The sequence below is a fragment of the Pristis pectinata genome, chromosome 31, assembly GCF_009764475.1.
Source record: "Pristis pectinata isolate sPriPec2 chromosome 31, sPriPec2.1.pri, whole genome shotgun sequence".
In the NCBI taxonomy this organism is placed as follows: Eukaryota; Metazoa; Chordata; class Chondrichthyes; order Rhinopristiformes; family Pristidae; genus Pristis; species Pristis pectinata.
Genome location: NC_067435.1, coordinates 8,325,131 through 8,340,136, shown reverse-complemented (window position 1 = coordinate 8,340,136; position 15,006 = coordinate 8,325,131). Strand labels below are relative to the sequence as shown.

The following is a 15,006-nucleotide window of genomic DNA, read 5'->3' as shown; positions in this document are numbered from 1 at the left end:
TGTTTCAAGAGTGCGTTTCATCATCATTTTCTAAGGGATGTTTAGGGATAGGCAAGAAATGCTGGCTTTGCAGCAATGCTCAGATCCTGTAAAATGGGTACATATATATACGTAATTTTGCTTTGTATTTCAGTGAGGAAGTTCACAGACAAACTTCTGCGTCAGTGTTGCGAAGCCGGGATGAAGGAGAACTTCATGCGTTTCAGCTGCAGTAAAAGACAGAGAAGGATAACACTTGGAAAACCATGTGCAGATGCCTTCAAAGAATGTTGCGAGCATGTTCACCAATATAAGAAGAAGCTTCAAGAAAGCATGATGAGTTTAGCCCGGAGTAAGTATTGGCTTTTTTTCTCGAGGGGAACATCCCAGTTGAAATAAAAGAGTGATGTGAAATACTATATTATCTTTTAAAAGTAAAAGTTTTATGAACTTTCTAATGAGGAAGAACATGAAATATCTGCCTTTGAAAGGAAAGCAGAGCTACGAATTTGTGTTGGCAACAACAGTGACTACCTCTTTAGATTAGAGAAATCAAAACCAGATCAGTAAAGTAATTTTGACTGATTAATATTGGAAAGTAATTGAACGTTTGTTCAATAGATTTGGTATTTCCTATCTGCTCTGGACAGATTCTGCACATCATTATTAGATGTTCCAGTATTCTGTAGGGTTTAGAAAAATGAGAGATGATCTCATTCTCAATGCAACTTGATGGCTTCAGCAAAATCACTTTAAATGTGCATTTTGTTGTCTGAAGGTTGAAACTCTATCGCTCAAATGGCAGTGAGAACAATGTGTTTGAATGTTATAAGGAGGTTGTTAGAGTCTTGATAAGTTAGGAGGTGAAAAAGTTATTGTGGGTGTAAGGGAATGAGGAGCTGAAGTTGAAATCAAAATAGCCATTATCTTATTAAACAAAAGAGCACACTCAAAGAGTCAAAGGTGCATTCCTGCTAATTCTTTTGCCCGATGTAAATTATTCTTGTGTGATGGACCAAGCGATATTTAGTTGTGGTTCCGCCACTGGGAAATTCAGGAGCATATGAGGTCTTCCCTTTTTATGCTTCACCAGTGTGGAGCACAGGAAGGAAACGTGATAAATCTAGGATGGAAGCTGGGTCTCAGGAACACAAGGGAGACAGGCCTGGAAGTGGGGGAGGGTGTTTGGTTGGAGGTTGGGCTAGAAAGTAAAGGATTGTTTGAAGGTGAGGCATGAGTGTGAACTGATCAGGATCAGTGAGGTGGAAGGAGCAGGAGTCAGTTGTGGGCAGAACGAGCTGAGCTGAGCTATGTGATTAGATATTGAGGATTGGTGGTTTGGGGTGTTATTGGGTGTAAGGAGTGGGGGTCCACTGGTGGAAGGGTTTGATCAGCTGCTGAGGTGTAGGAGTTGGTTGTTTTAGTGGATGTTGTGGTGGGGGTCAAAGTCAAAGTTGAGTTTATTGTCAAATGTTCAAGTACATGTGTGCACAGGTGCAATGAAAAACTTACTTGCTGCAGCATCACAGGCACATGGCATCTGATAAGATACACCATATTCACAGAAAATACATAAATTAACAACGTAAATTATGCAAAATTACACAAGAATGAACAGAATTAGAACCAAAAAACACAGTCCATTGTTGTGCAAATTGGTCATAGTGCTGCTATACTGAGGTAGTGATTAGGGTTCTGCAGGTTGGTTCAAGGACTGAATGGTTGAAGGGAAGTAGCTGTTCTTGAACCTGGTGGTGTGGGGCCTCAGGCTTCTGTACCTCCTGCCCAATGGTTGCTGCGAGAAGATGACATGGCCTGAATTTTGGGGATCTTTGATGGTACCTGTTGCCTTCTCTACCAATAGTGGGGAAGGATGTGCCCGTGAAGTATTCACAGTTGGGGTTGGGATCAGTGATAGATCGGGGATTTTCAGTTTGTTTAGACTGCAGATTGGTGTTTGGTTGAGAGCCACAGGTTTTGCGGGGAGTGGCTGGTGAGTAACTACAGCATTCAATGGAGATCTGGGTAAGTAAATTAATAAAGGGGACTTCGCAGTGTTTTCATGTGACTTGCTCACAGAGAAGCCTCTGCAATGTGTCCTTTGGACAGCATGAGCCTCTCTGCACATTATTAGCCACCGCTGTACACATCCAAAGTCCTCTACACATCAATGAATCAGACAGACTGAGGGCAAATGCTGAAAGACTCTATTGCCTGCCTGGAAAGTGTGAAGCTGGGGATTACAGGACAAGGTGTCAGATATCTACCAGAGGATCTCAACGGATCAGGCAGCTTGAAAGTTGGTGGATGGGAAGCACTCATGCTCCAGGCCTACATGCCATGTTAGGATAACACGTAGCTGCTCCACAAAGCAGATATAATTTCTCTTTAGCTGATGGTTTTCCCAAAATTTGGGAAACCCAGTCTATCAGCTTTAATGCTGAAAGAGAGAAAAAAACCTGAGATGTGGGGCAAAACATTTCAATCAGGAAGTAACTTCTCCCTTGTTGGAAATGGCTCTGGCCTAGTTAGATCCAGGTTGGATTCAGGTTTGATATTTTTCTTTATGAATGGACATACCATTCTCTGACATTATCATTGAAAATCAGTGAACGTAACTCAAAAAATTGCAGGTGCTGGAAATCTTAAGCAAAAACAGAAAATGCTGTAAACAATTCACAGGTCAGGCAGCATCTGTGGAAAGAAAGAGAGAGTTAACAGAGAACTCTTCTGATGGAAGGTTCTTAACCTGAAATGTTAAATGTTTCTCTTTCTATAGGTGCTGAGTGTTTCCAGCATTTTTTGTTTCTATCTCAGATTTAATTGTTGTCAATTCTTTTCTGCATCTACCAAGCAAGGTAGCTAGCATAATTGCCCTTGTATTAGTTTACTGGATGTGGGTGATGTTGGTGGGGCCAACATTTATTCCCTGTCTCAGAATGTCCTTGACCTGTCCACTTCAGTTTGGAGTCAGCTGTACTGCTGTGGGACTGTGATCCTAAAAATGTCAGATCGGGCAAGGATGATAAATTTCTTCCCCAGAAAGATTTTAAGAGTTACATAGGTTTTCACAAAATTTGTTAGTTTTCTGGTCACCAAAACTCAAACCATTTTTAATTGCAAGGGATCAATTAAGATGTTCTGACTTAAAAACAACTTAATTGATCCCTTGCAATTAAAAATGGTTTGAATTAAAATTAAATTAAAAATTTACTGAAGAAGTTTGCCCCTCTCTGTTCAATCTTTCCTCTCAGTTCTAATGATTTTGTTTTTGCATTTTCCCATGTAATATTTGTAATTTAGGAAAATGCAAGTGTCAACTTGCCATCAGCTCTCCCATTCCTTCCGTCTCACATAGAATGAAATTGGTCTCTCATTGGCTCTTCCAGTCTACTTTTTGTTCCTCCAGGAAGAGGAGGAATGAAAGAAAGGGGTGTACATATTATTTTCTTACAGCAGAATCCAAAAGTTAAAATAGCTTCTCTTTTCAATGAGAAAATCTCAGGACTTAGAAGGGGCTGCAAACAAAAGCCGGGAGTTCATCAAGAGAAGGTTTAGGAAGAGGTGAGTGAGAACATTCACAGGTACAACATTAGATCTAATTGATCTAATGGATCATTGTGGCCTTAGTCATAATTAACACAAGACGTCTATGGTGAGAGGAAGATGGTTATAAGTTGCAGACACAGTTAGCAAATACTTGGTCAATGTGCTCAACTTTACATAACTTGCCCATTCTGTTAAAGTAATTGAGCTTTGTCTGGCAATTGGTTGTGTGTGAGATACTTTAGACGGCACTGACTGGCCACTACCTGCACCTGCCGTTCCATCTCTAGGCCAGTGTTGCAGGGTTCTAGAAGCATAAACATAGCATGTTGCTGACCTTAGGGTCAGGAGGTTGCAGGAGGTTGTGGGAGGCAAGGATTTGTTCTGGAAACCCAACATACATATTTTGTTGGAAAGCTAAAGGGCCAGAAATTCACAATTTTGCTTTTGCTGCTCAGTTAGGACAATGTACATGTTACAATCCATCCTACCATGAAGAAATAAGCATTGTTTATGACCCTGGGAAATGTTAAGTTGGCTTCAGAAACACAAACATCTCTTGGTTGGCAACTGTGAATTTGGTGCGTTATGTTCCCAGTTATGTTCCCAAATGCAAGTTTATAGTTTTCAATGTTTTATTCTTTATCTCCAAGGTTAAATCATATCTAAATCCATAACTCATTCTTTTCCCTTAGGTGCTGACGATGAATACTACATTCCTTATGAGCACATAACAGCCAGGACTAACTTCCAGGAAAGCTGGCTATGGCAGACAATTTCTCTTCCAACAGCCCTTGACAGAAATGGGTATTTATTCTGAGATCTTCAAAATTTCAGTTAATGCTTGTTATTTATACCGCACAACTCAATAAAATTCTCTGTGGATGTTGCCAAGAGTTGCATCCAATGAAGGTTTCTTTTGTTAGCATTTGACTGGAATGTGGTTCATAGAATTACATTTTCAATTTAGGAAACACAGGAGGTATTTTGCCCATTGCAAGCTCCAGCCAACAGCAATGAGGAATTCGCTTTGATAAACTGTGGGAAAGCTTCCTAGTTTTTTTGTCAGAATAGCACCATGAGGGCAGATGTACCTGTTTACACTTAACTTTCTGGAGCAGTACTTGAACCCACTACATTCTGACTGAGAAGGAGGAGTGCTCCTCGCTGGATCATCGCTGACACAGCACTAGTCTTAGCAGCAGATGCAAAGCTTGGGAATGCACATTCATGAAAAACCTGTTGTGCAGGAAACAATTTCAAATGCACTGATTTTATTGGCATGTAATAACTTAGTGTCGTGGGAATAACAGAACTGAATAACACTGCAACATATTATCAAAATGAAATTCAGTAAAAAAGAAATCCCCAGCCAACTGTCCAAGAAGTCCAATACCTGCAGGCGCATTGGTGTTATTCATTCTTTTGGCCAATAGTAGAGGTAGTTTCTAACAAAAGATCCTTTACTGATGGTAGTCAACTCTTAACTAAAGTTAGCGGCTATTACAACAACATGTCAAAAATCATAGCATGCCCAGTTTCTAAAGGTACACTGACCCTCATATAACATGCTATGATTAGACTATGGATGGTTCCTGGAGATACTGATTAATGTTTGGATTGCTCATTAATGCTTTCTGTGACTAAATAAACAAGAGTTACGGTAGTGACATATGGAAAAATAAGACTACTTGGTATAACATGTCCAAACCTTCAACTCAGTAAGTTCTCATTTAAAATTTTCACAAGTGTGCGCTGTTAACCACAAAAAGCAACAGGTTGACTGTATGTGTCAAAATGAGCTAAAGAGACATTTCCTTTTATTTAAACAGCCATGCATCAATGGAGATAGCTCAATACCTTAAAGACTCGATCACTACTTGGGAAATACAAGCTGTCAGTGTGTCTCCAACAAAAGGCAAGATTTTTATGGATTACAAGAATGTTGAAATCAATTGCTACATAACATATTAAAGGGCACCAATAGGCAAGGCTTTGATTAAAGAATAGTATTCTCTTTCTTTTCACACCTGGAAGTTGTGGGAGTGGAGATGTGGAACAACCAGAGCTCTAAAGACAGAAGAAAATTGCCTCCACCTGTTTACTTTGACTGAAAATGCGAAAATGTGCTGATCATTGATAAAGTTCTGCAATACCATTGGAAAGCGTAGTTTGGAAGGGCAAAAGATATAACGATGCAGGTTCAATTTTATACGAAAACAAAATATTCCGAAGGCCAAAAATCTGAAATGGAAACAGAAAATGCTGGAAATATTTAGTAGGCCAGGCATTATCTATGGAAAGAAAACAAATGTTTTGGGATGTGGGAAACGTTAGAGATAAAACAAATTTTAAAATGTGGAGAGAAAGGAAAGAAGAGAGCGATAGAAAGGGTGGAAGACTGGAGAGGTGAAATGACAAAGGGCAGAATGGCTCGAGGAGAAAGGGAATGGATAAATTGCACTGGTATCTGATGGACCTTGTTTAATCAGGACGTTCTTGCACTGTTACAATCATCAATATTTATTCCAGCTGTAATATATCAATTGAATTGAAAAATAAACAATAACCATGGTGGAATTTGAGCTCTGGATTATTTACTGGTCCATGCCTCCGACCATCATGCTACCAAACCTCAACAACCATCTTTAATTTGAAGAAGAAACCTTTCAGAATGTGAATGGTTATTTGTGTAACATAAAACTCTCACAATTGTGAAAGTTTCTACTTCAAACCAAAAATGATTTGTCATTCATCATTGGCAGAGTGGTCAATTTAAAACCGTACCTATTCATGGGAATGTGAAAGTCACTCTCTCAAAACACCGAGATAAACTGCGAAGGAAATGAAATTTATCATCTTTTTTCAGCTTTGGAAGTAATTTGGTTTCTCTGTGAAATCTAACATCAGTGGGTTACTGTTTTTACAAAAATGAATGGGTGCCTATTCTGAATTTTAACTGTTTTCTTCCTGCAGGAGTGTGCATTGCTCAACCCTACGAATTGACAGTAATGAAAAACTTTTTCATTGACCTTCGACTTCCATACTCAGTTGTCCGCAATGAACAAGTGGAAATTAGAGCAATCCTCTACAATTATTATGATGATGAAATTCAAGTAGGTTTGGCAACATAGCTTGGCTTCTTTACTTGGAATAGCTCCAAAAGCCTCGGAGATATCTGAACGTCTTCAGTCTCAAGGCGATTAATGTAATTCCTGGAACGAATGTAACATTGTGTAATGAGTTGTTGAAGAAATTAATTGAAATTGTGCTGCATCCATCAGAATGGTTCAAGGTCCGAGTGTAGTTAGATAAAGAGGAGTTACAGAAGAGAGACCATAGGTTGAAATGAAGAGGCAAAAGATTTAATATTTTTCTGCAAGGTTATATAGATAGCCAAACGCGTGTTGATCATTGGTGGGGTGTTGGGAACAATGGATGTGCAAGAGAACAAAGTTCAGTGATACACATTTTCACAAGGCTGTAGGTCTGTGGGGAGAACAGATGGGAGGATGAAGGGCATGAAAGGATTTTAACAAGAGAATTCTAAATAAGAATCCATGTGAAATTCAGAGGTCGCAGGTCCAATGCAGGTCAATGTAAAGAACAAGTCTTGCAGCAGTATAGAAGATGTTAAGTAGAGATTAGGGACGGAGAGTAAGAGGCTGACCAGGGGAAAGTTAAAATAGTTGAGGAAACTGGTAATACAATTCAAGAAGATATGGATGTTTTCGTGAAATGAAATGGACAGGTGGATGGTCAATGAACGTTAATGCAGAAAAATATGAAATGGGTTGACAGAATTCATTATAGTTAAGAAGCAAAAAGTGTATAAAGATAACATTGGAGATATTATATGGAACTCCAAATAGTGAGAGGGAGATGGAGAGGGAAATCTGAAGGTGTGCAAGAACTATAGAGTGGAGATATTGGGAGATTTCAATCAATATTACACCATTTTGGTATTTGGATAATTAGAATAAAGAGAAGGAATTATTGAAACGTGTTTTGGTGATACTTCTAGCCCATATTATTTTAGCTCATTGAGGAAGGAGGCATTGCCAATTTTTGTGGTAGGGAATGAGGTAAGACAAGTGGACCAAATGTCAATGGGAAAATATTTTGGTCAGAGTGATCATCATTATCATAAGGTTTAGATTAGTGGTGGAGATGGGAAAGGTAGAACTTAAAAGTTGAATTTGTAAAGAGGAAGATGCCAACTGCAATGAAATGAAGGGGAATCTATCCAGAATAATGGTACCAAAGATTGACAGGAAAAATTATTGACTGGAAAAATAGGAGATCTTCAGTGAGGTATTTCAGGTACAGACTGGGCACATGAAACAGTAGGGGAACAAAATGTAGGGTTCTTTTGAGGTTAAGGGAGGTAGAGAATATCATTAAACCACAAAGAGTTTGCATGATGCATGTCATACAAATTCTTCAAGTGCTAAATGCGTTAAATTGAGAGGAGATGTGACAAGGAAAATGAGTGGGAATTTAGGCATAGGAAAGCAGTTTTAATAAGTGAGAATCCAGACGTGTCCTGCTGGTATACAAATAATGAGATGGTGGTAAGAGATTGGGTTGGACCTATTCAAGAAAAAAATGGAGTGGTGTATGTTCAGAGGCTCGGGACAAAACTGGGATAATTTTTGAAGGTTTATTGAGGATAATTTTGGCAATATATTGACAGTTGGAGAGAGCAGGTATAAGGTGCAATGGAGGTAAAATGTGATAGAAGATCTCGTTATCACTAGGGAGGGAAGCTTACCTGGTCCCATTGAACTACATCCCATGTTGGTCAAGGAAACAGGACTGGAAAAGTAGAAGGAGTCGTAATCTTCCAAATCTCCTTAGATAGGGGGAGAGGTAGCAGAGAATTGGAAGGTAGCAAATGTTACAACCATGTTCAAGAAAGGGTGCAAGAACATTTCTTGTAACTACAGAGATGTCAGTTTAACATTCGTGACTCTATTTCAGTTGGAAGAATGAGGAGAGAAAATAGAAAGGACAGAATTATAAAAGGGGTTTCAGAACTGAGAGATCTGGGGTTATATGTATGTGAAATGCTGAAAGTGGCAGGGCAGATTGAGAAAGCATTAAAGGAGCAGATGATGCCTCAGAGTAAATGATTATGGAAGTTATGATGAACCTTCAGCCTCAACTGGAGTATTGTGCACAGTTCTCAACACTGCACTTTCGGAAAGGTGTGAAGAGAATATGCAGAAGAGGTTTATTGGATTGATTCCAGGAATGAGGGACTTTAGTGACGTAGACAGGTTGGAGAAGCTGGGTTTGTTTTCCTTGAAACGAAGGAGATTGAGAGGGAATCTGATACTATTTAAAATCATACAAAGTCCAGTCAAAGTACATAGGGTGAGATGGTTCCTGTTGGGGGAATATTAGAACCAAGTTTTATTTGTAACAACAGCATGTTAATAAAAGTCTGCAAAGGAAAATCTGGTACCAGAGGTTTCCTTGAGAGCTGGTTTAATCTGCACTGAGAAGGTGCCTCAGTGAAAAAGCGGCAGATCAATAATTGGGAAGTTCAATGAGTTACAGGATAACAAGTTCCAGATGATGTGAAACTTTATTCATCACCAGCAAAATTCTAGTGAGACCTTGTCAAAAGATAAGAAGGGCAGAATGTACTGAACTGCTGATAATTTTTATTTACTTATAATTTCCTGAACAATTGCCTTTCAGCCACCCTGAAACAGATGTTCTGTTGATTTCATGCTATGTGTAAATAGTTTGTCGCTTTCTTGACATCGCAACAGTGACCACATCTTGAAAATAATATTGTGCCTGTAAAGGGCTTTGGGACATGTAGTGTTTGTTTTTTTTAAGTGTCTTTTTAAAATAATCACTTTGTATTTTGTGGGAAATTAGAGTTAGATGCTGGAGTCCCTGAGTGAAGACCTCAGGTGCTGGACCATGGTTTCTATTGTCACTGGGCTCAAGTCTCCATGTGCTGGGAGGCCACCAAGCATTGAAGAACCTGGGTGCAGAAGCCATTTAATACTTGGGACCTTGGGTGCTGTAGCTCTGGGTGCTGTTGTCAGATGCAGGAGCCACTGTGAGAAGGATATCTTCAGTTAGTGGACACCTCAGCTGCTGGCTAGTTGCTCGCTTGATGGAATCCCTGTTTGCTAGCATCCTATAGGTGTTCTTTAACTATAATGATGTGATATGAATTTAAAACTTTTTGACACGTTGAGCCAACACTGATTGTCCTTCGAACCAACTGACAGACAACGGGAATATGAGACCACTGTATTGACTTCTAACACCAGTTCTGGGTCTGAATTTCACCCTGAATGCCACACATTATTCCATGCCATTATGCAACTTTCAGGCCAACAAGTTAATAGAGTCAAAGTCCATCACATTTTAATAAAATAGGAACAGGCCATACAACCATTCGAACCTGCTGTGCCGATCCACTATCTCAAGTGGATCTTACAGTGATAGAGAGACACATTAGGGAAACAGGCCAACAGAGTCTGTACCAACCATCAAATGCCCATCTAATCCAACATTAATCCCTTTTAGTTTCTCCCCACATTCTCATCAACTCCCCCCAGATTCTACCACACATCTACAGGCTAAGGGCAATTTACCATGGCCAATTAACCTACCGACTAGCATGTCTTTGTGATGTGGGAGGAAACCTGAGTCTTCAGGAAGCCCTTGCAATCGCAGGGAGAATGTGCAAACTCCACACAGACAACAACCTATGTTAAGATTGATACTGAGTCTCTGGCAGTGTGAGGCAGCGTCTCTACAAGCTATGTCCCTGTGCCACCCTATCTGATCCAGACCTTTGATTCCATTGCATTCCAAAAATCTAGCTATTTTAGCCTGGAACGAACTCTTCCATTGAACCCAGGTTAGCTAATTCCAAAGATACACAAGTCTTTCAGAGAAGTAATTCCTTTGTAGTGTGAAAAGAGTGGACCCCTGATCCCAAGGCTGTGCCATTTTTCCAGTCAGTGGACACATCCCCACATCATCCACCCTATCAGGCTGCTTCAGAACCTTATCTTTCATTCCTCAGCCCAATCTACAAACCTTTTCTTATAGGACTGCCTGCTGACCCCAGATTTCAATCTAATTAACCTCCATCAGATGACTTTATTTATTACTTGCTTGAGATCATTATCAATTAATCTATCTTTTAATATCAATTATCTATCATTAAACTATCATTACTGCTGCTATATTCACAACTTTTATCTGTTATGTAATAATGTTATATATAATTACATGTGCATTGTTCACCACTCAGGACAACTCAGTTATGTACTGTTTGAAATTTAGTCACCAGTGAATTGTAGAAAGCACAAAGCACAGTGTGCACAGCAAGATTCCACAAATTGCAAGATGGTAATGGCCCGATAAATTATGTTGGTGATATTTCAAGCAGGAATATTGGTCCCAGAACCATTCTACATTTCTTCAAATTAATTGCAAAGGAATCCCTTACCAAGGGCAGATGATACCTCATTTAATGCCACATCTGAAAAGAGGGTCTTTCATTACGTAGTGCTCCCTCATAATAGGACTGAGATGAGATTATTTTTCACATTTTCTGCTATTACAGTTTAGTTCTTTAAATTCCAGGTTCGTGTGGAGTTTCCTTACAATGAGAACCTGTGCAGCAATGCAAAACCAACAAAGCGATACCTTGTTAGAGCCACTATTCCTGCAAAATCATCCACCGTGGTGCCTTATGTTGTAGTTCCATTGACAGTTGGAGAAATACTGATCGAAGTCAAGGCCGCGGTTTTGACTGCAATTGTGCATGACGGAGTGAGAAAGCCCCTCCAAGTGGTGGTAAGTTCAATTTAATTAAACTTTCAAGGTCCAGGAATTTAAGTGATTGTAACAGATCAGTTTCACCTAAAGTCAGACATCTGAAATAGAATTGAACAGCTGACACAGAACTTCGAATTGTTCAGAATCTGGGTTTTGAAAGGTGCAAACATGAACATTTGATAGTATTCCTGGGAATATATTTTGAGGGATTTGAGGAGTAGCGATTGGGCAGAGGGATAATCCAGCGGTTGCCAAGGTTCCTGTTTTAATTCACTGGCAGTGAATTTATTTCCAGCCACTGATGATGAAGGAATGGTGATAGATTTCTAAGTCAGATGATGTGGAACCTGCAGGAAATGGTGCACCTGTGTGCCTGCTGCCAGTGTCCTGCGCAGCAGAGGTGAATGGTTTTGAAGGGGATGTTGAAGCAGATCTTTCATCAGAAGTGATGGTGAATTCTGAGTTCTCCCACACTTATAATTGAAGGTGTATTACATGGAGGGTGGCAGAGAGTGCAGAAGTTTTACAAATGATATGTTTATATAAGTTCTTATAATAACTTAAGCAGTCTAAACCCAGAAGAAACCAGACCTTAGTAAACTCACTGTATCGTTTCTTTCTACAGCCAGAAGGAGTTAAAGTGGAACTCCCAGTGGATACTCACAATTTGGAACCTAAAGGTAAGATTCTACCATGTCACTAACCCTCATAATACGCAGTTGTCAGGAACAGCATCTTCTACTTAAATTGTTCCTTAAGCAGGCTTTACCAGAGTGTTATCAAACCACATTTGACACTGAGAAACCAAGACGATATGAGAGCAAATGACCAAGAATTTAATCAGAACAGCTAGAAACAGGAACTGCAGCAAATGTTCAGGCAGCATCTGTGGAGAGAGAAACGGAGTTGACGGTTCAGGTCGGTAACCTTTCATGACCATGAGGAAAAGCTAGAGAGAAGCAGGATTTAAGATGCAGAGTAAAGAGGGAATGAAAGGGATGAACAAAAGGAAATGTTCTGTAATGGGGTGGAAGACAGGAGGGGTTAGAGGACGAAGGGAGTGATGATTCAACCTTACAAAATTTGAGAACAGACATGCAGCAGAATAATTATCTGAAATTACCAAATGGATATGGATGAAATGGAGGAAAACTGAAATACAGATGCCAGAAATTATAAATATCTGAAATTGTAATGCTCAGTGTCGAGTTCAGAAAACTATAATGTTAATTCAGACTATGTTGTAGTGTGATGTTCATTGAGCTTGGTTGCAAAATGTAGAAGACTAAGAGCAAATAGTTTAACAGGAATGAGACAATGACATAACGTGACAGGGAATTGGCAACTCAGGTAGCTTTTGTGAATGGAACAAAGCTGGTCACCGAATCTGTGATTGGCCTCCCCATTGTGGATCAGTGTTGGTGCATGAGGTAGAGAGCTTCCTACAACATAAATAAAAAGGCAGTGAAGTTTGTGGGAGTGCTGAGAAATTTCAGAGTTTTGGAAGTTGAAGGCATGGCTCAGGTATGTGAGGTCAATATTGGAGGTATGCAGAAATCACAGGGTAAGTAAATTCTCACATTTTTATTTCAATATTATCAATTTATTATTGTCACATGTATCGAGGTACAGTGAAAATCTTTGTTTTGCCTGCCATCCATACAGATCATTTCATTACAACAGCTCATTGAGGTAGAATCAAGGAAAGCAATAACAGAATGCAGAATAGCTGTTGTAGTTAAAGAGAAAGTGCAGAGCAGGCAGACAATAAGATGCAAGGCCATGACGAGGTAGATTGTGAGGTCAAGAGTCCATTTTATCACACTAGGGGACGATTCAACAATCTTATAACAGTGGGATAGAAGCTGTTCTAGAGACTGGTAGTTTGTGCTTTCAGGCTTTTGTATCTTCTGCCTGATGGAAAGGGGGAGAAGGGAGAATGTCTGGGGTGGGTGGGGTTTTTGATTATGTTGGCTGCTTTACCAAAGCATTGAAAAGTGTAGACAGTGTCTCTGGAGGGGAGGCTGGTCTCCGTGATGTGTTGAGCTATGTCCACAATCCTCTGCAGATTCTTGCGGACCCAGGCAGAGCAGTTGCCATACCAAGCCGTGATGCTTCCAGATTGGATGCTTTCTATAGTCCAAAGGGGACATGCCAAACTTCCTTAGCCTCCTGAGGAAGTAGATGCGCTGGTGCGCTTTTTGCAGGCATAAGGAGGGATGGCTGCAGGCATAAGGAAGGATGTGGCCATGGATGGCTTTTGTGCTCCATTAAAGTTGGCTGCAGTGGAACAGTAACTCCTAGTGCATGTGGATCTGCCTCCTTGTCTTTCTCTGTGGGCATGGCGTGGAGTCTATTCCAAGCAGCAATAGGAATTAGATAATATCAGCCAGTGTGTTATGTGGACAAGGATCACTTTGATTGTTGATGCATTTTACTGAGGAATTCCTCATCCTAGACATTGCAGCAATGTGACACTCATCCACTGTGATAAGTTTGCTGGTTTTCCAAGGATCAGGATGCGGTACCGTTTATCTCAGAGACCTGGGTGCAAAAATACATTTGATGAAATTCTTCCCTTTTGACTGTGGCGATGGTGAATAAAATGCGTTAATTCAGAATGGCTCTGAGCTCCTGCATCATCATTTGTTCAAAGAGTGTTCCTTGTGCACTTTGAATGTGGTTGGACCAAGAAACTGGAAAATCTGATTGGAAAAGGACACTTGGTGTTATTGGTGGTTTGTATGGTTGGGAATATTTAGAGCGATTGGTGGGCAGCCCCTGAGAATACCAAAGGTGAGTCTTATCTTCACTTTGTTTATCAAAATTTCAGTAAAATAAATTGGAAGCTAAGAGCATTAAAGCATTCATTGAGCATTCCAGGAAGAAAGTCCGTTACCAAAGTGGATACTCCAACAGGGTCATGTAAAAAGCTATCAAAAAGAAATAGGAAAGCAGTTAGAATAAATATCTGAAATATTTTCTTGCAACAACAGGCCATTTTGCCCATCTGGTTGCTGCTTGGCTCATGCTCCACCTGAGACCCCCTCCAACCCTCCAATGTAACCCATTAACTCTTAACAGCGTAATCTGTGTCATTCTCTCTCATTTATCTTTCCATTGCATGCATTTAACCTGTTTGCAGTAACTCTGTGAACAGCCGGTTTCACATTCTCACTGCAGTGAATAGAAATATTTCTGCTGTATTCCCTGTGGAATTTACAAATCATGATCTTATATTTGTAGCCCTTTTGGAGTTTATTAGAAGTGGAATCTTCCTATCCACATTCCTGACCATCTCTCCGGTCACTCTTTCTTTTCCAGAGCAAAATGAAAGGAACAGTCTGCACAAACTTTCTTTAATGATGGATATTCTCAGTTCAGCCCTCATCGTCATACCTCATTTTTGTATCTTCTCCAATGACCTTATGTCCTTCAATGATGTAAAGACCAGAACTGTACACAGTACTGTTATCTGGTTAAAGCAAGATTCTGCATGTTTGGTCTAAATCCTCTGCTTCATTTTTAACGTCATAAATCATTTCTCAACTTTCATCCAGGGATTTCTGATCTTACATTACAAAGGGGATAAAAGAAAATTCAACCACCTTCAGTTTACCTTACTTGAGTTATCTTGCGAATACTTGAGATGAACTA

General features: G+C 39.9%; 1 protein-coding gene across 1 annotated transcript in view; it reads left to right on the top strand.

Annotated features, from left to right (window-relative positions):
• LOC127585095 (complement C3-like) overlaps positions 1-15,006 on the top strand; it is a 91,421-nt gene that overhangs the window by 37,844 nt on the left and 38,571 nt on the right. Inside the window, exons 17-22 of the mRNA XM_052042288.1 lie at positions 134-331; positions 4,221-4,332; positions 5,358-5,443; positions 6,502-6,641; positions 11,155-11,367; positions 11,975-12,029. Coding sequence (XP_051898248.1) covers positions 134-331; positions 4,221-4,332; positions 5,358-5,443; positions 6,502-6,641; positions 11,155-11,367; positions 11,975-12,029 — 804 coding nt within the window. The remainder of the gene's footprint in view (positions 1-133; positions 332-4,220; positions 4,333-5,357; positions 5,444-6,501; positions 6,642-11,154; positions 11,368-11,974; positions 12,030-15,006) is intronic.